This window comes from Pelodiscus sinensis, chromosome 18 (assembly GCF_052426305.1).
Source record: "Pelodiscus sinensis isolate ZL-2025 chromosome 18, ASM5242630v1, whole genome shotgun sequence".
NCBI classification, from domain to species: domain Eukaryota; kingdom Metazoa; phylum Chordata; order Testudines; family Trionychidae; genus Pelodiscus; species Pelodiscus sinensis.
Genome location: NC_143069.1, coordinates 30,216,281 through 30,241,511, shown reverse-complemented (window position 1 = coordinate 30,241,511; position 25,231 = coordinate 30,216,281). Strand labels below are relative to the sequence as shown.

The following is a 25,231-nucleotide window of genomic DNA, read 5'->3' as shown; positions in this document are numbered from 1 at the left end:
GATGTATCAAAAGAGCAGGTTTTTCTGAAATGTGGTGCCATGTAGATGGGCCAAATTTTGGAAAAACCTCAATAGAAAAGGGGAAAAAGACACACAAATTGCGATTCACAATTTGCAGAACTTTTCCTGACTTACCTTAGTAGTCTAGACCAGGGCTACTCAACTTGGGAAGCCCCGGGGGCCACAAGGATACTCACAGCACATGCCGACGGCTGCAACTTAAGTGGGATTGCATCTACGTACAAATATACATGCACATATATGCAACTAGCTTCTTTCACACTGACATGAATACAAAGATTAAGGCAACACAACACGCAGGCCCCATTTAAGTCAGTTCTGCTGATATTCATAAAATGCAACCGTTACCCGATTTCTGCCCACATGGCAGCACTTTCAATGATCAATGACAGGCCAGAAATGTAACTACTAAAATGCATATCAACAGAAGACCATTATACAGACTTACTGTTTTGTTTTGGCGCCAGCCGGGTGTTGAGCCCCAAGTAAACCCAAACCGCACCACGGGCTGCAAACAAATGGGCCACATATTGAGTAGCCCTGGTCTAGACATAGCCTAACTCTCCTTTTTTTTCCCAGATCTAAAATCATTCCTGGGATGTGCCTCTGCACTACCTCTGGTTTCCAGTAGGGGTCTCTGCCGGCAAGGCTATACCGGCCATCGCTTTGGCACAGCGATGGCTCCAGGGGCCCTCCTTCCTCTCAGTGGGCCACACCAAGACAGTCTCCCTGGCTCACTGCACTTGCATGCCATGGGGCACCCGTGGCACTGTACCAGTCTTGTGGCCGGCTGCAGAGAGTGCGCCTGGCTCTCACAGTCAGTGTGGAGTGCAATCCCTCCCCATGCCCTTCTTTACGTGTCGACCGAATTTGGCGGTCCTCGCTCTTACCGGGTGGGAGGAATACTTGATCACACTGACACACACAGGCAAGACAGACAAACTCTCTAAGGGTATGTCTACACTACAAAGTTAATTCGAACTAACAGACGTTAGTTCGAATTAACTTTGATAGGCGCTACACTAGCACTCCGCTAGTTCGAACTTAATTCGAAGTAGCGGAGCGCTTAATTCCAACTAGGTAAACCTCATTCTACGAGGACTAAGGCCTAGTTCAAATTAAGTAGTTCGAATTAAGGGCTGTGTAGCCACTTAATTCGAACTAGTGGGAGGCTAGCCCTCCCCAGCTTGCCCTGGTGGCCACTCTGGGCACCACCAGGGAAACTTGTCTGCCCCCCTTCCAGCCCCGGAGCCATTAAAGGGGCACAGGCTGGCTACGGTGCCCATGCCAGGTGCAAGCCTGCCAGCACCCAGCCAGCAGACCCTGCACCTGGCACGGCACGAGCCACCCACCCGCTGTCACCCAGCCCTCCGCCTCTTCCCAGGACCAGGCTGGTGTCTCCTAGGAGCCTGCCCGGGGCCGCAAGAAGTGGGCGCCTGCCTGGTCTAGTGCAGAGATCGTGGCCCTCATCCAGGTTTGGGGGGAAGCCTCCAACGTCCACGACCTCCGCACTAGACACAGGAAAGTGTCCGTCTAGGGCAGGATAGCTGACAGCCTGGCCACCCAGGAGCAGGTTTGCATAAAAATCAAGGTGGTGCAGTGAGACCCCCAACTCTGAGCCCTGAGCTTAGAACATAAAAACATAAGAATGGCCGTACTGGGTCAGACCAAAGGTCCATCTAGCCCAGTAGCCTGTCTGCCGACAGCGGCCAACACTAGGTACCCTGGAGGGGATGGACCGAAGACAATGACCAAGCCATTTGTCTCGTGCCATCCATCTCCAGCCTTCCACAAACAGAGGCCAGGGACACCATTTCTACCCCCTGGCTAATACCACTCCATGGACCCAACCTCCATGAATTTATCTAACTTCTCTTTAAACTCTGTTCTAGTTCTAGCCTTCACAGCCTCCTGCAGCAAGGAGTTCCACAGGTTGACTATTTGCTTTGTGAAGAAGAACTTTCTGTTATTACTTTGAAGCCTGCTACCCATTCATTTCATCTGGTGTCCTCTAGTCCTTCTAGAACTTTTCTTTAGGTACCCTCTCCACACCACTCATGCTTTTATAGACCTCTATCATATCCCCCCTCAGTCTCCTCTTTTCTAAGCTGAAAAGTCCCAGTCTCTTTAGCCTCTCTTCATATGGGACCTGTTCCAAACCCCTGATTATTTTAGTTGCCCTCCCCTCTCCCACCCTCTCTCTTCCCCTCTCCCACCTCCTTTTCCCAGTATCCCCGAGTTTTGTTCAATAAAGAGAGTTTCTATTTTTGAACACACGTGTCCTTTATTTTGTACATCAGGAAGGGGGGCTAGGGAGGGGTAAGTGGAAGGAGGTGAGGGAGGAATGGTTTACGAGCCCCCGATGGGGAGGACTGGGGTGGCTCTGCGGGCTCCTCGGGGTGGAAGCTCTCCTGAAGCCCCCCGATTGACACCCCCCCAGATGGCAGCCTTCGGCAAGTGCAGCCGGGCTGATGGCCGAGTGCTGTGATGTGCCGAGTGTGGGTACTCAGAGCACACCAAGACAGGACTGCTTTGCTGTCCCTCATCGAATTAGACAAGCGAGAAGGGAACCCCTGTGAACTGTCTGTCCGGGGTGGGGGTCGGGTCCCTTTAAGCACAGCCCTCGGCTAGCCTGAGACAGCAGCTCCACGCTCTAAGTCCTAATCTGATTCCCCGCCGGCACTGCTTCCGGCCATCCTTAACCCCGGTTCAGGGTCCAGTCAATGTGGACATGCTAGTTCGAATTAGCAAAATGCTAATTCGAACTAGTTTTTAGGTCTAGATGCGCTAGTTCGAATTAGCTTAGTTCGAATTAACTAATTCGAATTAAGTTACTTCGAATTAGTGCTGTAGTGTAGACGTACCCTAAGGGTATGTCTAGCCTACATCTGTTTGTCGGAAAAAGCGATGCAAAACGCGCTTCGCATTTTGCATCGCTTTTACCGATACTTTTCTTGGAAGCGGCTTTTCTGACATTTGGCCTGTCTAGACTGGGCCAAATGTCGGAGAAAACCTCTCTTTCGAAAGCCCCCTTCTTCCTCGTAGAACGAGGAATACAGGGGCTTCCGAAAGAGCGTGTTTGCTCTTCCACAAAAAAAAGCGGAAGAGCAATGGTGTTCCCTGGATGCAGTGGAGTTTTTTTGGGATACCTCTGGTATCCCGACCCCTCCCCCCCCGCAATCTAGCCATACCCTACCACAGTGGTACCCAACATTTTGGGGCTGCCGGGAGTCCGGGGGCAGAGCCGCGCATACACCACGTGCCCAGGGCCAGCACCATGCGTGCGCCACATGCTCAGGGCGCAAGAAAGGGCCGGGCCTGGTCACTTGGTGGGTGCCATGGTGCGTTGGGGTCCACCACCCTAGCATATCCAAAAAGGTGACATTACATAGCAAGTCAAAAGGAGGAGACAAGATAGACGAGGTAATCTTTATTGGACCAACTTTTGCTGGTGTGAGAGACAAGCTTTCAAGCCACACAGATCTCTGTCAGGCTATGCCTACACTGCCGGGGTTTTTTTGGAAGAAAATATGCAAATTGCGCTTGCATTTGCATATTTCCTTCCAATTCTTTTTGCAGAAGAGGATTTTCCGATATTTGGCCCCTGTAGACAGGGCCAAATGTTGGGAAAAAAGCCCTCTTTTGCAAGACCCCTTATTCCTCGTAAATCAAGGTTTACAGGGTCTTGCGAAAGAGGGTTTTTTTCCGACATTTGGCCCTGTCTACACGGGGCCAAATATTGGAAAAACTTCTTCCGCAAAAAGAATCAAAAGAAGACATGCAAATGTGAGTGCAATTTGCATATCTTCTTCCCAAAAGAACTGGCAGTGTAGCCACAGCCTTAGCTCTGGGAAAGGCACTCCAAAGTGGCACCATTCAAAGAATCATTTTCGCCCTTCCGAAATTTTGGATTTGGGGGGATTTGGCTGAAACTATTCACTGAATGGGTGGACAAATCGGAGACAGTCCAGAAGGAGAGGAACAAAAGGGATCCATGATCCTCCTCGGATGGATCCTGAGAAACCAAAAACTGGGGGCATCCTGGCTTCCTTGCAAGGACGGTTAACGTCTTCGTTAGAGTTTCAGTTTCTTGTCCAGGATGGAGCTGTAGATCTCAGGGCACATGGGCACAAAACGCTTCTTTGATTCATCCAGGAAGAACAGGGGGTCTTTGATGAGAGCTGGGTTGAAGCCTTCCTTCACTAGCTGCCCTTTGCACTGCTTGAACGTCCCTGTGATCTCCAGTTCGTCCTGTGTAACAAAGCACAAAACAAGTTGCACCAATCGGCTCACTCTACTGGCCACAGCACACAAAAGGGTAAGAGTCTACTATAGTGCCCGGCTTGTGAAGTTGCTCCCCAGATTTCCCTGTAACTGATCAGGAGAGATTCCAATGCTGCTTAGCTGATTAGCAGAGCCCCCGCACAGCTAGGTTTTGTTTCAACGGGTGGTGCACATTCACACATGCCTTGGTGCACATTAAATTATTCCGCACATGGGTGGAAAAATCTGCACGTGCATGGAAAATATTAGAGGGAACATTGGTCTTGCCCCATGGAGGAGGAGAATAACATTACTCAGGGCTTGTCTTCATGACAGACGACAGCTGGTAGAGCAGCGTCTGCAGACCTCTGGAGCAGAAAACGTTCTCCCACCACCGGAACAAGTTACCGAGGTAGGGTGCTGGTGGGTTAAATCTAGTCTGAGAGGATGTTCACCGTTCTTTATACTCGTAAACAGGGGGGTATAAAAATGCAGCTGAGGCGGGTAACTTGGGGACACACTTTCCATGTAAGGTGAATGTAAGCAGGGCTGGATCATTCACTAAATAGCCCCGGTTCTGTTCGTTCCCTCCGTAGTTCCTGGCATTGGTCCCTGACCTGGTATGGCCGTTGCTACGCTTACAACAGGGCATGAGATGGTTTCCCACAGACCGGTAGTGCACCGCGCCTTTGTGGTGTGGTTGGGTGATAGCAGTAAACCAGACTGACACTGGTTATTTCTGGAGTCTTATTTCTTCACAAACCAAAGTGGCGTCAAAACTTTAGCCATGGGCAGTCGGTGCAGCCCAGGCTGGGCTAGGCAGGCCCCTAGCCCTGCCTACAGCCCCGCCCCCTCTGCTGAGGCCCCGCCCACACCACGGGGAAGAGCAGCATGCCGAACACGCAACAGCCACCCCTCCCCTGCCCTCCACGAGGAGGGGAAGAGCAGCAGCAGGAGGGAGGCAGACCCAGCCTGAACCTCCCCAGAGCTGCCTTCCCAGCTGCCCTGGAACCTGGAACCCCCATGGCAGCTGGAGGCAGGGGGCGGGGCAGCTGGAGGCAGGGAGGGGAGGGGGGGGGCCAGGACGCCCATGTCTTTGGCCTTATGGTGTTGCTGGTAGGGGGTCCCCCTGCCACAGTGGTGACTGGTAAAAGGGCACAAGGGGAGCCACATGACACCCCCCCAGCCCGGGGAAGGGCCAGGACAACCCCCCTCTACCCGAGGCTCTGCCTCTTTCCCCCTCCCCCACAAGGGGGACCCTGCTGCGGGCACCAGACCCCCCCCTCACCTGCTAGTCCCCCTGCTGGCTGCTGTGCCCCCTTGCTGCTCTCCCCCTTGGAGTTTGGGGGCACTCCCCCCCCCCCGCCATGTGTCACCTGAACTGCCAGCCAAGCAGCCTCATACCTGCAGGCGGACGAAGCGAGGGATGGCGTAGTTTGGCAAGAAATCCTTGGCGTGTGCGTAGAGCTTTTCGCCGTCAAAGTCCACCCCCTCCTTCAGGCGCACGGCCGCCATCCCGACCTTCCCCTCGTGCCCTGGAACACGGAGCACAACACGTCGGGCTGCGTCTCCACGGGGTGCTTCACGGTGTTACGCGCCACACGGGCATTAGCTGGCACGGGTTCACCTTAGCTCTGCCCACGCTGCCCAGACATCCCGTGAAGGAGCGACTAGCGCAGGGGCGGGCACTAGCCTCTCAGTGGGCCGGATGTGGCTTGCCTAGACCCCTTAGCAAGTTGCCTGGGAGCCCTGGGGAAGGCGCGAGCCATTGTCATAGGAACGGCTGAAAGGGCTCGCAGCTCTCGGTCCCGCTGGCCCTTTGCCTGGGAGCTGCCCAGGAGGCGTGAACCCTTTCAACTGCTTCTGTTCAAAGAGCTTGTGGCTGCCAGGCCACAGGTGGGCAGCAGGGCCAGGAGCTGCCAGCCATGCGGTGTGAATTCTAAGCCCCAGACAGCTCTGGGAGGGGGCTCAGCCCCGGCACCTTCCCCTCTGCTCCAGGTCCCTTCCATTGGCCAGAAGTCAGAGGGGAGGGACCCGGGCCAAGCAACGCTCCCGGTAGCGGAGCTCTCAACCTGAGGCCCCACCCCTTTCGCTCAAGGCTCCGCCCATTCAATCTAAAGCCCCACCCCTTCCACTGGAAGCTCCTCCCCTTCCACCAAAGCTCCACCCCTTCCGGGTAGGCCCACGGCCACTTCCAAAATTTGTGAAGTGGCTCCCCTTCCAAAATGATTGCCCACCCCCCCGACCAGAAGCTGAAGGCTCCGGTTTGATCATTCCTAGAAGGAGCCGTAGATGGCTTTTCAGGCCACCCTGCCTCATTGCCTGAATGACACCGCGATTTCTGCAGTGGCGAGAGCTAGTCCTCCATGTTTTGCACACACTTTTTTAATCCCAGGGCCTTCTCTCCTCCCCGCACCCGCAAAGAAAGACTCAGATCCTGACAGACACACCATGCAATGGCTTTTAAAAGCCAGCTCCCAAAAAGGACGCTCCCAGTGTCAAGATGAAATCATTGAGGTACGCACCTGGGACCGGCACCCCGTACACATTGACTTCCTGAATAAACTCCACTGCCGCCAGCGTGGTCTCCACCTCCGTCGTCGCCACATTCTCCCCTTTCCAGCTGAAGGGAGAGAGAGCAGCCCCTCATAGATTCACAGCGCTCAGGGCCAGAATGGAGCCTTGTGATCTTCTAGGCCGGGGTTAGCAGCCTATGGCTCTCGAGCCAAATATCATAGAAACAGAGCTGGAAAAGACCTCAGGATTCATCAAGTCCAGTCTCCTGCCCAAGGCAGAACCAATCCCAACTAAATCAACCTGGCCAGGGCTTTGTCAAGCCGAGACTTAAAAACCTCTAGGGATGGAGATTCCATCCCCTCCCTAGGGAATCCATCCCAGTGCTTCACCACCCTCCTAGTGAAATAGCTTTTCCTAATATCCAACCTAGACCTCCCCCACTATAACTTGAGACCACTGCTCCTTGTTCTGCCACCTGTCACTATTGAGAACAGCCTCTCTCCATCCTCTTTGGAACCTCCCTTCAGGTAGTTGAAGGCTGATATCAAATCCCCCCTCACTCTTCTCTTCTAAGGGTACGTCTAGACTACAGGCTTTTGTCGACAGAAGTTTTGTCGACAGATACTGACGACAAAGCTTCTGTCGACAAAGAGCATCTAAACTACATCCAGTTCTGACGACAAAGCAAGCCGCTTTGTCGACATGATAGTATAGATGCAAAGGACAGTGTAGATGCAATAACGCCTTCTGTTGTCCACTTTTGTCAACAAAACCTGTAGTCTAAATACACCCTGGCGGTGTCTAGACTGGCAAGGTTTTCCGGAAAATCAGCCGCTTTTCCAGAAAATCTTGCCAGCTGTCTACACTGGCCGCTTGAATTTCCGGAAAAGCACTGACGATCTCATGTAAGATTGTCAGTGCTTTTCCGGAAATACTATGCTGCTCCCATTCGGGCAAAAATCTTTTTCCGAAAGAATTTTGTGCAAAAGGGCCAGTGTAGAGAGCACAGTACTGTTTTCCGCAAAAAAGCCCCGATCGCGAAAATGGTGATTGGGGCTTTTTTGCGGAAAAGCGCATCTAGATTGGCCATGGACGCTTTTCTGCAAAAAGTGCTTTTGCGGAAAAGCATCCTGCCAATCTAGACGCGCTTTTCCGAAAATGCTTTTAACGGAAAACTTTTCGTTAAAAGCATTTTCGGAAAATCATGCCAGTGTAGAAGTAGCCCCTAAGTCTCTCTGAAACAAAAAACAGGACTATGTAGCACTTTAAAGACTAACAAGATGGTTTATTAGGTGATGAGCTTTCGTGGGCCAGACCCACTTCCTCAGATCAAATAGTGGAAGAAAATTGGCACAACCATATATACCAAAGGATACAATTAAAAAATGAACACACATGAAAAGGACAAATCAAATTTCAGAACAGAAGGGGGTTGGGGGGGGAGGTAAATGTCTGTGAGCTAATGATATTAGAGGTGATAATTGGGGAAGCTATCTTTGTAATGGGTAAGATAATTAGAGTCTTTATTCAAACTTAAGTGTAAAGTGTCAAATTTAAGCATGAATGACAATTCAGAGGATTCTCTTTCAAGTGTAGTCTTAAAAGGCCTTTGAAGCAGGATGCAGGTAATCAAGTCGTTGAGACAATGTCCTTTCTGGTTGAAATGGCAAGAAACTGTTTTTTCTTTGTGATCCTGTCTAATATCTGTTTTGTGGGCATTGCTCCTTTGGTGAAGTGTCTGAGACGTTTGTCCAATGTACATAGCAGACGGACACTTTCGGCACATGATAGCATAAATTATATTCCTAAGTCTCTCTGTCTCTCAAATATGGCTCAGTATCAGGGCTAGCCTTACCATGAGGTGAACTGAGGCAGCCGCCTCAGGTGCCAGACTGTGGGGGGGGCGCCCCTAGGACCGAGAGAATTAAGACCTTTCAAAGTTTTGGCCCAAGTGAGGAGACATGGGGGAGTCATTTGAGCTCCCCGCCTTAAGTGCCAAAATGTAGTTGGCCAGCCCTGCTCAGTATGAAACCAAATATGGCCCTTTGGTCATTCCGGGTACGTCTCCACAGCGGCGCTATTTCACGCTAACGTCCGCTATCCCGAAATAACGTTGTGCATGTCGTAACGGCGCACTCGCAGTTTCGAAATTATTTTGAAATAACGGGCGGCTTCTTCCGGCTTCCTGTAAACCTCGTTGCACGAGGAATAAGGGAGACCCCAGCAGAACGCTCGCTTTCGAAATCCGAAATTTCGAAATAAGCTATCTCGAAATGAACTCTGCCAGTGGCGCAACTCAAATGGCGTCACTTGTTTTGCGCGGCACACGGCCATGCAGACATCCTCCCCCCCCAAAAAACTACATGCAACTTTTTTTTAAATTAAAATGAAAAATTCAAAATTTTTAAAACACGGAATTACTCCTGGAGCTTGAATGCGCAGAGGAACCTGGATTTGACCAGGTCTGAGGTCAACTTTGAAGAAATGTGCGAAAAGAGGCAGCTGCAGAAGTCCCATTAAATAAAGTCTGTGAGTACAATGTTTCATTGATGCTATTATTAATCGTGTCAATAAATTGCCTGGGGGGGGGGCGTTGTGGAATCTCCATCACTGGAGATATTTAAGAGCAGTTTAGACAGACGCCTGTCAGGGATGATCTAGACAGTGCTTGGTCCTGCCACGAGGGCAGGGGACTGGACTCGATGACCTCTCGAGGTCCCTTCCAGTTCTAGTGTTCTATGGTTCTATGAGACTATGAATTATCAATAATATTAAGTTATATATTTTCAGACATGCAACTGGACATTCTTATATGGCTCTTTGTTGGCCACTTATTCAGAATTTTGATGAAGTTTGGCTCTTTGCTTGGAAAAAGTTGCCAACTCCCTGTTCTAGGCTAACCTCCCCTGTAGTGAAGCTTAGAAGGTCAGTGGTGGTACACCAATCAAGGAACAAACACGCACCCACAAACTCACGAAAAAAAATATTTCCCTCCCTAATGATCTAAATGTGCACATGGATGAAGTTTAAAAAAAAAATTGCTGCTGATTAGAACCAAACCCCATTCATGCAGACTTTGGAATCAGACTAGTGGAAGAACAGGAAAGCCAATTCTTTGCTGAGTTAAGGACATTTCCTTTGCCTCGTGTGGCATGAGATGTAGATCATTTCTCTTTTAGTGGCTTATCACCTTTTAACTGTTTTGAACCTCAACCTCTTCTGACACTGAATAATTGTCTGACCCTCTCCCAGCAGGATTTTGGGCAGCTGTGAACATTTAAATCAATCCACCTCTAAAAAAAAAGTCTCAGAAAGAAACATTTGTTATCATCTAGTGAAATTATATTATAAAAAATCAATTTCTGTCAATCTCTCTAAGGCCACATCTCCACTTACCAGAGAATCAATGCTCTGGTGATTGATCTTCTGGGGTTTGATTTAACAGGTCTAGTAAAGACCCGCTCAGTGGAATGCTGAAGGCTTTTCTCCCATCGACCTCCCACTGCGCAGCTCGGCTTAAGGCACACAGACTCCAGCTACGTTATTTACATGGCTGGAGTCGTGTACCTTAAGCAGACCTTCCCCCCGCAGTGTAGACCCGTCCTATGGTTGAATGCTTTCTGTTGGCAAACCCCGTGTCTCCACCAGGGGGCGCAGCTGTCATTGCTATACCAGGCACATGTGATCGTGTAGTAGTGCAAGTCACTTTCCATAATAAATCTAAGCTCCTCATAAATATAGCAGTGGGGGATACTATTCCGGTATCCCGGAAAAGCAATGCCGCATCCAAGGAACGCGTCTGCATTGGAATCTCTCCTGATCAGTTAAGCTTACAGGGAACTCTGGGGAGCGACTGCCCTTTATGATTCCATGTTTCTGCTGGTTCTCAGCTAGACACTGAACATTTTTTTCCAGATCCATAGCTTCCCTCTCTTTCTGGGGTTTCTCTCTCTCTCTCTCTCTCTCTCTTTTTTTTTTTCTTCAAAGGACAATCACAAGGCCCCTTTCATCAGGGGTCAGGGTCTGGTGCTCACATTCTCCACCAATTGTGGCCCATTGGGGTGCACCCCGGGGAATAAGAGGTGTCCCCCTGAGGGTCAGTGGATGGCCATTCCTACCCACTACACGCAGTTCCAGTCCGAGCAGTTCATGACCCAGCCCTACTGCAGGGCAGGGCTGCAGTAAGGAAGCAATTAGGAAGCCAGCCCAAATGCAGGGGAGGCTAGCACAGTTAAATGGTCAATAATTAAACAGCTAGAGGCCCAGCCCTAGAGCACAGCAAGGTCTTCACACAAAACAAGCCAACCTGTTCACAGCCAATAAGCCGCGGTAAGTAGTCTGTCTCCTTGGTCAGAAGGGATTCAGGCACTTTGCCTGTGGCCACAAGCCGCAGGAGGGGAGACTGCCACCCAATCAAGGGGTGGCAGGGGGAATGCGGGCCCTCCCTGCACCACCGCGCCCCAGCCTAGGGCCCTAATAGCAGCCGGTAGTCAGCTGCTAGGTCAGCAGGGATCCAGTCCAAAACTCACTGACCTGTTATGTCGGGGTCGGAGGGGGGTCCACGCAGCAGCCCACTGACCCTCGGCCAGACAAAGGTCGGCTATCCCTGGGCCGGCTCCAGTTCTCCCCTCCGTACCTGGCTCCGTGGCAGGTCCTCCAGCCTGCACGGGTTGGGAACCTCCGGCCACAGCAGCAGGCCCGCTTGGTCATCCTCCGGAGGCCCAACTGGCCTTACAGGCAGTCCTTTTATATCCCTAGCCCCGCCCCCTGGCTTCCTCCCAGGTGAGTCATCCAGGCGAGCTCAGGGATGGGCGATTCCCCCTTGGGGTCAGTAGGTGGCCACTCCAACCCACTACAGGAACTTACCGGAATGTGTCTCCCACCCGGTCCTGGAAATAAAGGAAGCCCTCACGGTCCACCATGAGGAGGTCTCCACTGTTGAAGTAGACATCCCCCTTCTTCAACACGTCCCTCAGGACCTTCTTCTCCGTCTTCTGACGGTCTCCCGCGTAGCCGTGGAAAGGAGACGCTTTCGTGATCTTCCCCACCAGCAGCCCCGGCTCACCTGGAAGGGAGAAGGAGAAGCCGGGTGGGTGTCTCCTCTATGGAGCACTGCTTTCGGAAGAGGAGGAGTCCATTTTGGAGGGGAGAAAACTCAGAACCATAGAACACTAGAACTGGAAGGGGCCTTAAGAGGTCAGAGAGTCCAGTCCTCTGCCCTTACGGCAGGACCAAGCACCATTGAGCATCCCTGACAGGCGTCTGTCCAACCTGCTCTTGCATATCTCCAGGGATGGAGATTCCACAACCCCCCTAGGCAATTTATTCCAGTTTTTAACCACCCTGACAGGATGTTTTTCCTAATGTCGAACCTCAGCCTCCCTTGCTGCAATTTAAGCCCATTGCTTCTTGTCCTGCCATCAGAGACCAACGAGAACAATTTTTCTCCCTCCTTCTTGTAACACCCTTTTAGATACTTGAAAACTGCCATCATGTTCCCTCCGTCTTCTCTTTTCTAAATTAAACAAATGCAATCCTTCAGCCTTCCCTCATGTTTTCTAGACCTTTCATCTGTTTTGTTGTTCTTCTCTGGACCTTCTCCAGTTTCTCATCTTCCCTGAAATGCAGAAAGGAATCTAGGGGTTTGTAGAGTATCAGAGGGGTTAGCCGTGTTAGTCTGAATCTGCAAAAGCGGCGAGGAGTCCTGTGGCACCTTATAGACTTAACTGAAGTGTAGGAGCATAAGCTTTCATGGGCAAAGACCCACTTCGTCAGATGCACATGCACTAACTTCAGTTAGTCTATAAGGTGCCACAGGACTCCTCGCTGCTTTAGGGGTTTGTAGGGGAGCCTGGACAACCCCATCTTCACCAGAATAAGAATGTTTGTGTTGTCCGGCTCTGCCTTAACCGGACTAGCAATGGCTGCCTTGACCAAAGCGTGGCTTCTAACAAAGCAAACCAGGCCTGATTCAAGCCTAGTGCTATGTAGGCCAGGCCGAGGAGGGGTGAGCTCTGAGAACCAGGAGTGCTTTATACAATAGTGCAATGGGAGTATTGGTATAGAGCAGGCGTGGTAGATTTTGCTAGAATGACCAAGTCTCGTAGGTGTAGAAAAGATAATCGGTGGGAGGGATTAGGTAAGAGGTTCCTACTACCTTACTCACTGCAACTAGAAGCTGTGCCTATTCCTAACGACTGATGCATTGTGGACATCTCTGTGCGTGGGGAAACGAGGCCACGACCTCCTGTCTGACAATCATCTGACAATCGTAAGGGTCTTAGCGGCGGAACTGTGTGTGATTGATAGAAATAAGTACACGTATATCCCTATCCTTAAAATCAAGTATCTTGGGTATTGCCCTAGGTGTAGGTATTATATTAGGGTATGTCGACGGAGTAATGTAGATGAGCTGCGTCGACATAGCAAAATGAAGCGGCGATTTAAATAATTGCCGCTTCATTTACATCAAAATGGCTGCCGTGCTGAGCCGATCAGCTGTTTGTCGGCACAGCGCGGTAGTCTGGATGCTTGGCGGTCGACATCAAAAACCTGTGTTGACCACCCCGTTATGCCTCGTGGGATGAGGTTTACTGGGGCGGTCGACAAAGGCTTTTGATGTTGACCGCTGAGCGTCCAGACTACCGTGCTGTGCCGCCAAACAGCTGATCGGCACAGTGCAGCAGCCATTTTGATATAAATGAAGTGGCGATTATTTAAATCACCGCTTCATTTTGCTATGTCTACAAAGCTCATCTACATGGCTCTGTTGATGGAGCTATGTAGTGTAGACATACCCTTATTTAAAAAATTAATGGAGATTGCCTATCTCCTAGAGCTGGAAGGGACCTTGAAAGGTCATCAAGTCCAGTCCCCTACTTCCACTGCAGGACCAAGTACCATGCCTGACCAATTTTTGCCTCAAATGGCTTCTGCAAGGATTGAACTCACAACCCTGGGTTTAGCAGGCCAATGCTCAAAACACTGAGCTATCACATCCCACTGTGCTAATTAGCCTGTGTATTGAAATAGATCTATGTAACCTTGCACTGCTTTCCTTTACTATTCTGTGTATAATAAAGTTAACAGGAGTTTATCTGAGGTGTTTTTATTGGCACCTTTTGTATCCAAAAGCCGAACCACACGACAGGGTCACAGTGGACCACAAGTTAAATATGAGTCTACAGTATGAAACTGTTGCAAGAAAAGCAAACATGATTCTGGGATGCGTTAACAGGTGTGTTGTGAGCAAGACACGAGAAGTCATTCTTCCGCTCTACTCTGCACTGGTTAGGCCTCAGTTGGAGTCTTGTGTCCAGTTCTGGGCACCACATTTCAAGAAAGATGTGGAGAAACTGGAGAGGGTCCAGAGAAGAGCAACAAGAATGATGAAAGGTCTAGAGAACACGAGCTATGAGGCAAGACTGAAAGAACCGGGCTTGTTGAGTTTGGAAAAGAGAAGACTGAGAGGGGACATGACAGCGGTTTTCAGGTATAGTCAAAGCACCTTTGAATCGGGAGACGCTGCCACTGCTTTTCCCTTAGGGCAGGTCTCTGAAGTGCCAGTCAAAGACACTAACCACTGCACCCTGCTCCCTCCCCCCATCAGCACCCCCTGGGGGCCCGGCCTTTTATTCTTACCGGGGAGGACTCGGATGCAGAGCCCTCTCTCGTCTCGCACGGGTTCGTCCTGCTCCACGTCGTACCGGACCAGCTCGAATGGGGCGAGCATCTGGAGAGACCGGGGATGACAAAGGCAGATGTCAGCTGGGAAAATGACACCAGTGCCAGTGACCCAGCCAAGGACAGCCAGGGAGCCCATAGAGTCCAGCGACCTGACCCACCCAACGCCCTCCCCCTTTATGGCACATAACTTGCCATGTCAGGATGCAGCTGCCGGAGCCTTTTGCAACATTTCCCGCACGGTGCTCGTTTGCTCCGTGCGCCAGCATCAGTCATGGGAAAGCGAGGCACTTTTTAAAGCCCTACTAGGCAGGGTTCCTGGCCTGTCCAGAGTCCGTCTCGCTCCCGTGCTGATAGTTCTTGGCTGTGCCCACCTGGGGGTTGGCGCTTGGCAGGCTGCCCTGCCCTTTGGAATCGGCTTCCCCCGCGGCTGGAACAATCACAGAGTTCACTGAAGTTCTGCAAAGCCCTTGTTTGGTTTCCACCTGGCTCTTTCTGACAAGCTGGGTGGAGTTTGTACCTCTTCCTCCGGGGCTAGAGCCGGGTGTCTCTTTGGTAATATTTTGGGCACAACACGTGGCAATTTGATACATATTGCCTGAGTTTTGCATGGTGCCCTGAAGCCAGCATCTCCCTGGGGAAGTTTTACCAGCTCACGGCTTCACAAGGGACCACTAGGACCCTCCAGGACTGGACTATGTAGAAAATTAGGTCAACCCACCTCTGGTGCTCAGGGACACGAAAAATCCACGCTCCTGAGCCGTGTCGTTAAGCTGACCGAAGTCCTTGTGTAGACTTCTGTTGACCTAGGTCTGCATTAACCACACGGATGGGGGAACCCCTCCATTGGCCTGGGGGGAGCCTACGCTGACGCACGACCGTGGCTGGGTTTCATAGGTAACCACGTGCACAGTCTGGTGTATAACGGAGGCCAGAGAATGTCTCCTGACTAGCCCTGTGCTGAACGTATCAACTCACATTTGGCCAAAGCATCTTCCAGATGGCATCCACTCTTGCCTTTTCTCACTCAGTTAAAGAGCGGGTGGGGCGTACATCTCCCCTGCAGGGGGTATGTCTACACTACAGTGTTATTTTGAAATATCTAATTTCAAAATAGTTATTTTGAAATCTCTTCTTTTGAAAAAATGTGTCTGTACACAAAAGGCATTTCGCAATAGCTTTTTGCTATTTTGAAAAAGCGCGTCCACACTGATTGGATGCCGAATCGCATTGAAGGCCGGCCGGAACTGGCTCCGGAACTGGTTCCAGCAGGGCATCATGTCAGAAGTTACCTTGTGGCCAGGGCGGCCAGCAGGAGACCCTGGGAAGGGCTGGAAGCCCCGTATTTCGAAATAAGCTTCTACACAGCGCTTATTTCGAAACAGCAGTTTCGAAATTGGCACTATCCCTCGTGGAATGAGGTTTACCCATTTCGAAAGACGCCCTCCACTATTTCAAATTAATTTTGAAATAGCAGTTGGCTTGTGGAGACGCTAGGAAAGTTATTTTGAAATAACTTTGCTGTGTAGACATACCCAGGGTGACTAGCTCCTTCCGCCTGAGGCCACGCCCCTTCCACCTATGGCTCCGCCCCGTTTGCCTGAGGATATGCCCCAACCGTCCCCACTCTTGCTAACCAGCCCAGAGCAGCCCCCACCCCAGCTGCTCTGCTGGCACACGGAGCAGCTCTGAACCCCGGCCAGCAGCACCCAGAGGAGTCCCGAGCCCTGGCCAGCCTGGGCCAAGCCTGGATGCCCAGAGGAGCTCTGGGACCTGCCAGAGCCCAGCTAGCGAGAAGCATTAGCAGAGATTTGGGGAGAGTGAGCCTCCCCCAGCCTCCGTTAGCTGGTCCCCGTGGGCTGGACGAGTCTGGTGCTTCCTCACCAGGGCTTAAATAGATCGGGGGGGAGGGGTCCTGCCGTTCTTTCACGGGCGAGCCGGGAATTCGATTGCCAAGCCTCTCTCGGCCTAACCTCACCGGACTCTGTGTGTGAAGCACCAGCCCTTTCCCCACCTGTCCCCAGGCCCACGTGAAATACGCAGCTGCCGAGGGCACCCCAAAATCTGGGGCACCCCATTTTGGGATGCCCCATGCGGCTGCGTGTGCTTTGAATGGCCCCATTACCTCTGCTGCCTGGTGCTTGTCTGGCCCCTCTCCAGCTGCTCGCTCCTCCTGGTGGCGGCCTTCCTCCCCACACACTATTTGGCTGCTACCTGAGGGCTCCCTCCTGCCAGAGTTGGGGTGCAGAGGAGCCCTCGGCCTCTGTGGCTCCACTGACCCCAGGGAAGCCTGTGAGCCCAGAAACTATGCGGGGGGAGCATGTGTGGCCTCAGCTACATAGGGACCCATAAATTGTAAGGACGGCCCTGCCTGTGGGGGAGAAATTGCCTCATATCCCAGGGAAGCAGATTCTGGGATCTGCTTCATCTCGTTTCTGGGCAGGGTCTACGGGGCTCCACGTGGGGCCAGAATTGGAATTCGCCTTGTTTCCAGCCTGAATCTGGGCTTGAAATCAAATGTCAATATTGCTTGAATTGCTCAGAGTTTCAATGCAGGGAACCTGACCTGAATTGGGGCCACATTCCCCTCTCTCCAACACTACGTTTTCTGCTGGGAAAAGAAAAATAATTCGGTGGAAAAATGTCACCTCAGCTCTATCTCTCCCGTGTTCCCAGCACGGCTCCCAGAAACAATGCATTCTGGGAGATTCTGAAAAGATGCTGCTTCTCTTCGGGAGAAGAGCTATTTGGTGTCCTCTGTGTCCACTGGACTGGCCTGGTTCATAGATTCAGGCTCTCCGAAGCTAGAAGGGCCCATTTCCAGCATCTGCTTTGACCTCGGTGCAGAAGTTCATTAGGGTTTCCCTGAACTCTTACCTGTTTGCACTAGAAATTCCTCTGGTTAAAAATTAACCGACTTTTAGTGCTGCTTAAAGGCTGCCTGGCTTTCGAGGCCTTGGGGTGCGAGTGCAAAGCATTCTGGGAGCACCAACTGATTGAGATCACGTCACTTGAGAGCCAAAATTGAGAGCCCTTCCCCCCGAAAGGGGTTCACGTTCCAGGGGGCGAGCATTTGGAAAATTGGGGCCTATAACAAAGCCACCAAAATCTCTAGCCACTCTGGTGTGGCCGCCCGCTATCGTGACCACTACGCTTAATGTAGCCACTCTGGATTGGCAGCAGTGTAAATGAGATCAGAACCGGATCAGGCCTGAGCACCACGACCCAGCCATTTGGATACACACACGCCACAAAAAAAAACCCCACTCCACATGAACTCACAATTGGCCCAAAAAGCCACATTTGTGAAATGTTTTGCCATAGTTCAATCTGCGTTTTTTGCTGAAAAAATAAAGCTTTTAGGTACCTTCCTGAGCATCCTCATCTGCAATGAGGTGAAGGCATTAGGAGTCTGCCTTTGGGTATGTCTACACTTGCACCCTGGTTTGAACTAGGGATGCAAATGCAGGCATTCGAAATAGTCAATGAAGCGGGGATTTAAATATCCCACGCTTCATTAACATGATCTCGCTGGCGCACTAGTTCAAATCAGCTGATTCAAACCAGGAAGTGCGTGCCGGGACGCGCTAGTTCGACCCAAACCTCTTGGTTCAAACTAATGTTATTCCTCAAAAAATGCTTTTTTGTAGCTCTAGCATACGCAAGGGGTCTGGGTTCAAACCTCACCTACAATCCAGCTAGTAGTTTGGCCGAGTTGCCTACCTGGCAACACTCAGGACAATGAATCCAACTTCATTTGTAAAGTGGGTTAATTAAACCTGGAGGGGACACTCCTATTCAGAACGAAGGCGGCCTTAATTCCGAATCATTGAATTCGCTTTGGAGGTGAAGTCACTTAATTGTCTTTGGAAGCAAAATATTTGTCTACACAGGGCCAAAGTGCGAAGGAGAGGGAGACTGATGGTCCAGAGCTCTCTAACTACCCCATTTAGACCCTGTTGCTATGCTCTAAAAGGTGTGTTACATGAGTCCTGTCTGAAGCAGGACGGCATCAATCCGCATTAGGTGTCTGTAGAGCGCACTAGCAAGGTCAAGTAGAACCGTGGTGGCCAACTTGTTCTCAAGCAGTAGCCACTAGAGAAGCTATAGCTAGCGCAAACTCGCCACACTCAACCGGACAGCGTGTGGCTAGTGGCTACCGGGTTGGACACCACGGACGTGGAAGATGACCCGTTAGCGCAGACTAATCCATCCATGTGTAGATTTTTTTCCCCATCCCCTGTGCAGAATAAATTTTGTTCTGCGCACCAAGTTGTGTTCAGATGTGCACCACCAGTAGAAATAAAACCTAGCTCTAGGCGCTCTGCTAATCACCTAGAGCCGTCGTCCCCAACACGGTGCCCGCGGGCGCCATGGCGCCCATGGGGGCATTTCCATGCGCCCGCCAGGTGCTCAGGACTGGCCTGGCACCGGACGCATGGCGGGGGGAGCGCCGGCCGCGGGCATGCAGCTATGGGGGAGGCCGCCCCCGGGCATGCGGCTATGGGGGGGGCCGCCCCCTGGTGCCCAAGTGTCCCCGCCCCCTGGCGCCTGGCGAGCAAACGGCCACGCCCCCTGGCGCCCGACAACCTTGAAAGGTTGGGGACCACTGACCTAGAGCCTCCCTAAACCCCCTTGTTGATTTATCGCCCTCACAGGAACACCCCTGCGAGGCCCCAGGCCAGCTGTGTCTTCAAGGCCGGCCTTGGGGAAAATGGCACCCTGGGCAAATTTGGGTTTGGTGCCTCTCACCCTCATGAGCATAGTATTGTCCTTCTTTCACCTTGGACATGAATGAAGTTCAATTAAGTCAAGGCCACTTCAACTTTACGTTCACACCCTTCGTTAATTTGGATTCATTTCCCTGAGTTTCCTCAACCCTTGTTCAAGGCTCTAAAGGCAAACAGAGAGTGGGTGCAGAGACCTGGCAAGCCAGAGCTGAGCCCACCGAAATCCACATCCTCCAGTGCACTGACCATTGGAACTGCTCTCTCCTGGGGAAGGGGCGTGGGCTGTTGAGGGGCCACGTTGCAGCCGCACATGCCCAATCATTGTGCTGTGTCTGTCTCCTTCATGGCCAACTCTAGCTGCTAGTATAAAGCAGGCTCTGTCTGAGGCCCACGCCGCTGGAGGCGAATCGCGGATGCGCGGGAAAATTATGCTGAAACCTGGGCACCGTGGGTGGTGGGTGAAGGTCGGGTTGAGGGAGGCAAACTCCCAGCCCCGCCCCTTCTGTTAAGGCCCCACCCATCAGCCCCCCAGCACCACAGGGAAGTGGGGTGATGCACAGCGCCAACCTCGCCAGCCCCAGAGAACGGGGAGGGTGGGATCAACGCTCCGCCCCCAGGTGGCCTACAGCAGGCATTCTGCGGGAGGAGTCTCAGCAGGGCCCAGCTGGCGGTTCGGGAAGGCAAAGCCTTCCCCTGCCTATGAGACCCGCTGCCCCTGGAGGGGGTTGGGCTCGGTCCGGGGGAGACAGAAGAGCCTTCGTCACCTTGAAGAAGAAATTGGTCCTTCCCACGGCTCCAATCTTCCCTGTGTAGTTGACGAACCCGATGTTCCCCTCCGTGGCCCCGTAGAACTCGCAGATGCGGATGGGCCCGAAGCGCCGGAGGAATTCCTTCCAGACCTCCACCCGCAGGCCGTTGCCCAGCACCAGCCGCACTCTGTGCTCTCGTTCGTTCTCCCGCTGCAAGGCAAACAGGACGGGGGGTCCAGGAGCAGCCCAGAGCGGAGACCGGGTCTTGCTCTGGGTCTCACGCTGCTTCAAGCAGCAAGAGGCAGGACAGAGCCTGCGGTGAGTGGGGAGTTGCCCCAGGCTGTGCTGGAAAGGGCCATGGGCAGCCACTTAGGGGGCGGGCCCTGAGCAACGTTCTTCTAACCTTTTCTAGCCATGTGTGGATTTTTTTCCCATCCCTTGTGCAGAATAAATTTTGTTCTGTGCACCAAGTTGTGTTCAGATGTGCACCACCAGTAGAAATAAAACCTAGCTGTAGGCGCTCTGCTAATCACCTAGAGCCTCCCTAAACCCCCTTGTTGATTTATCGCCCTCACAGGAACACCCCTGCGAGGCCCCAGGCCAGCTGTCTTCAAGGCCGGCCTTGGGGAAAATGGCACCCTGGGCAAATTTGGGTTTCAGTGCCTCTCACCCTCATGAGCATAATATTGCCCGTTTCCCCTGGTACCCCTGGGCTCCCCAACCCTTACACCCCCATCCTGACTCCCCTTACCACTAACCCCTGCATTGTGCCCTTCACCCCAGCCCCTGCACTTTCCTCCCCCCACCCCTACTCCCCAACCCCAGCCCTGCACTTCCAGTATGTCCTGCCCCCTGCTAGGGTTGCCGGGTGTCCGGTTTTTGCCCAGACAGTCTGGTATTTGTGGCCCCTGTCCAGTAAAAAAACCAGAAAATACCGGCTATGTAAATACCACATCTGACGGGTGTGGGAGGAGCGGGGGTGTGGATTTAAAGACGCAGTGACCTTTTTTTTTTTTTTTTTGATCAACAAGTTTGATCTCCCAGTTTTGTTTTGTTTTTTTTGCTCAATAATTTTTTTTCCACGTTCAGGATTTTTTGTGAAAGTAACTGGCAACCCTACCCTCCATTCAGGGTTTACTCATACGCAGCACGTGCAGCTGCGTAGGGCACCTGAAAATCTGGGGCACCCCTGGGTCCTAATGCCCCCCCTCCACCTCTTCCTGACCCTATTCTGCATCTCAGTTTCCTCCAGAGAAGAGCTAGTTTACAGTCAAACCAAAAAGTGAAATATTCTGATTCTGAAATGCTGCCAGGGTACATCATGGGCGATGTCGTCCGGTGAGGAGCTTGACCAGGAGAGGAATATTAAAACACGAGGCAACGGAACTACAACTCCCATGTGGCACCCTGGCAGCATTTCAGGATCAAAATATTTCAGGTTTCAGCTCTGGCAGCGCCATAGGACAGTTCAGGGCGGCTGCCCCGGACCCCGAGTTTTGGGGGCCCCTGAGGCAGCTGCCCCAGCTGTCATATGGATGGGACAGTCCCCCATATTGACGGGAAGCTGTGAAGCACAGGGTACCACAGTGGATTAGCTGGGGGTGGACTGATGAGGGGCAAAAACAGGAGTTGCCCCCCCCCCCACACCCACACACACACTCACCACAGGAAACAGTGCAACCCGGTTGGGAGAGGACAGTGGAGCAGCGCACGGCTGCTGTGCCACTCTGCTTCCTGGGCTCCCATCATGGCCATCCCTGCCACCAGCTGGCGCCAGCCCCCCCCCCGCCCATTAACCCCCCAGGTTGTGTAACTCAGAGGAGGAGGCTTCAGGGTCATACAAGGGGGGCAGGAAGGGGCAAATCAGGGGCAGGAGGAGGCAGGATGGAGCCTGGGGTGGGGGCGGCGTTGCTATGGGTCCCAAGCCCCCCAAGGGTGGATAAGGCATAAAAAGGTGAACAGCATTTTTTTGCTGGTTTCTGTCCGGTTGGTGCCAGCCAGTCCGGGTGCTGGCGTCCCCGGGCTAATCCCGTTGTACATCGTCACTTGACACTTGTAACGGCTCCCTATTGTGGGGGGCGGGGTGACACCTACCCACCCCAGGGCTACTCAATTTTGGAAGCCCCGGGGGCCACAATGATACTCACAGCAGGTGCCGAGGGCCACAACTGAAGTGGGGCATGCAAATATATGCGCAATTAGATGCAAATAGCTTCTTTCACGCTGATGGGCATGAATACAAAGGTTAAGCTAAGTCTACACAACACACAGGCCCCCCCTTTAAGTCAGTTCTGCGGATATGAATAAAATGCAACCGTTACCCCATTTCCACCCAGATGACAGCACTTTGAATGAGCAATGACAGGCCAGGAATCGAACTGCTAAAACGCTCATCAACAGGAGACCGTTATACTGACAGTTTTATTGTTTTGACTGCCACCCGCAGGCCGCAAACAAAGGGGCGGTGGGTTGAGTAGCCCTGGCCTATGAACTGAAGGCACACGGGGGGCAGTTGTGTAAATACACCACTTGCCGTCTGGATTTGCTCTGTGGTTAACTGGGTGCTGTGACAGTATCTTGCAGTAATAACAACACCACTACAGAGCAGGACTTCCCTCCTGGTTCCCCCAGCTCCCCCGCTGGGATCAGCCCCTTCCCCGCAGACAATCTCGCACTGGGGTACCTTGGGCGCGTTGCAGAGGTAGCGCATCACCTCCCCTACGTACTGGATGACAGTGACGTTGTAGCGCCGGCAGTCATCCCAGAACTGGGAGACAGAGAACTTCGAACGCAGGACACAGGTGGCTCCTAGGGGAGAGGAAAGCAGAGGTGATGGGGAGGGGATGTGAACCTGGGAGCCTCACCAAATCCAGCCCTTCCAGGCTACCCTAGCGCAATAATGGCACCCACGAGGCAGCGGGTGCCATGGCTCCTCTGCTTGTTCCGCTTATTGGAATCATCCAGCTATTTCCTTCTGCTCTGCCCAACGATTTCTGAAATGCAGCTTCCGTGTCTCATCTTGTGGGCCTCTCCTGAGACCCTCTCTTTGCTCTGTGTTTGCACAGCGCACAGCACAACAGAGCTGCCAATGGTGCCACCATAAAACACACAATAATATGGCCAGAGCCCCTAGGGGGCGCCGTAGTGTGTACGTTTTTTCCTTAGTGTGCGAGCAAATGGTCAGTCTTTGGAGACATGTTTGAATATGGGTTTGTTCTGTGAGGCGGTTGTTTTTTAGGGGGAGCTGTAAGTTTCTCTCTGACCAGAGCTGATTTTTGAGGCAAAGTTAGTTGGTCCTAGTGCACCGATCTTTGGTGGCACGCTGAGGTTTCTGAAAGAAAGGATTTGTCAGTTTTGGGTGGCTGCCTCAGAATCTTATCCCTCTGATGGTTAGAGACAATCTCTTCTTATTTCTAGTCAGAATGTGGTCATGGCCAGGTTATATCCATATCTAGGCAGCAGCAGCAGCAGTAGTAGTAATAATCATAATGATAATGATAATCATAATGCTTGCTTAAAGATTATACTACATGTGAAAATGCACTTTGTTGCGTTTTTATCTATCCAGTTAATCCCCATCTATCTATCTATCTATCTATCTATCTATCTATCTATCTATCTATCTATCTATCTATCTATCTATCTATCTATCTATCCCCACCTACCCTATCTATCTATCTATCTATCTATCTATCTATCTATCTATCTATCTATCTATCTATCTATCTATCTATACCCACCCCCATCTATCTATTCCCATCCACCCCATCTAATTATCTAGCTAGCTATCTCCATACAGATCATCCATCTCTCTCTCTATCTCTCCCTATACACCCCCACTCTCTATCTAATAAACCTATTTATCTATGTTTCTATCTCTCCCTATCCATCGTATCTATACATCCCATACAGCTCATCCTCTATCTATCTGTCTGTCTGTCTCCATACCCAACCACCTCTCCATTCATCCCTCTCTCCCACGGATGTACCCTGGCACCCTCTGTGTCTTTGGACCCAAGTGGACACTGTACATACCAACCTCCAAGCTTCCCCCGAGTCCGAGGAGCAGTGCAGCCGAGTGGTACAGCGGTAGAGGGGTGTAGATCACGTCCGTGGGTTTGACGCCGCACACGTTTAATATGCTCGCCATCATGCACAGCCTCGTGTGGGTGATGATGGCAGCTTTCGGTAGCCCTTATGGGACAGAAAGGTTGTGTTTAGTGATGCCGCCCTGTGGATCCTGAAAATCCTCCTATGGGTTTTTTTTTGTGTGGGTGCTTGAGTCTAGAATCAGAAACAGCCCCTCTGGGTGGCCAAACAAAGGGCCGGCCCGACCACAGATATTTACAGCCTCTCTCCGAGTTACAAATGAGTTACGGACCAAACACTTGGCTGTAACTCCAGCTGTTCATAACTCGGACCCCATTGAGTTACATGCGACCGCGCTGTTCGTAAGCGCAGGTCACGTTCGTAACTCGGGGACCACCTTTACGACCACTCCATGGGAGCTTTGGTCGTAAGTGCGAATGGTCGTAACTTGACCGTTCGCAACTCGGGGAGCGGCTGTATTGGCAATAGAGGCCGAGAGTCAAAAACTTCAAAGCCGTACAGTGGCTTAAGGACAAACTATCAGCCTCACAATTCAGCGCGTACAAAGGAAGCAGCCTGAAATCCAACTCGAACGCGTTTTCAAGCAGCATTTTTCAGACTTGGCCAACTCGTACGTTTTGCCCACGATTAGCGAAAACACTTTTTTTTGGCAGTTTGTGCCCTTGTGGTGACATGGACCTTTCTCGACATTTCCCAATAAATAACTAAAGCACAGAAATGTACAAAGAGAAGGAACCTCGACAAGTCACAGAGACAGGGCTAAGTACGACCCAGGCCCATGATCTGGTTATCCTCGAGGGTTGCCAGGTAGCTAGTATTGGACCAGACAGTCTAGTATTTGCGGCTTCTGTCTGGTAAAAAAACCCTGAAAATACCAGACATATAAAATGTCTGTTTTCTGTTTTTCTCAGACGGAAGGACACTTGGAACATTCTTCCTCGGCCACTTCTGGTGGGGATGGGAGGAGTGCAGGGATTTAAAGGCACAGTGACTCTTTTTTTTTTTTTTTTTGCTCAACAACTTTGGTCCCTGTCAACTTTGGTCCCCCGTTTTTTTTTTTCCCAACCAATTTTTTCCCCGCCATGTTTCGTATTTGTTGTGAAACTATCTGGCAACCCTAGTCTCTAAAGTGCCACAGGGCTGCTGGGTGGTTTTGAA

At 51.7% G+C, this 25,231-nt stretch overlaps 1 protein-coding gene across 1 annotated transcript in view; it reads right to left on the bottom strand.

Moving 5' to 3' along the window:
• Window positions 1-3,438: 3,438 nt before the first annotated feature.
• Window positions 3,439-25,231, bottom strand: part of LOC102452746 (long-chain fatty acid transport protein 2) — a 33,443-nt gene continuing 11,650 nt past the window's right edge. Inside the window, exons 3-10 of the mRNA XM_075915115.2 lie at window positions 23,999-24,157; window positions 22,647-22,771; window positions 19,979-20,173; window positions 14,443-14,533; window positions 11,668-11,866; window positions 6,810-6,907; window positions 5,689-5,819; window positions 3,439-4,272 (exon numbers count right to left, since the gene is read on the bottom strand). Of these exons, the coding sequence (XP_075771230.2) occupies window positions 4,096-4,272; window positions 5,689-5,819; window positions 6,810-6,907; window positions 11,668-11,866; window positions 14,443-14,533; window positions 19,979-20,173; window positions 22,647-22,771; window positions 23,999-24,157 (1,175 nt within the window). The 3' untranslated portion in view covers window positions 3,439-4,095. The remainder of the gene's footprint in view (window positions 4,273-5,688; window positions 5,820-6,809; window positions 6,908-11,667; window positions 11,867-14,442; window positions 14,534-19,978; window positions 20,174-22,646; window positions 22,772-23,998; window positions 24,158-25,231) is intronic.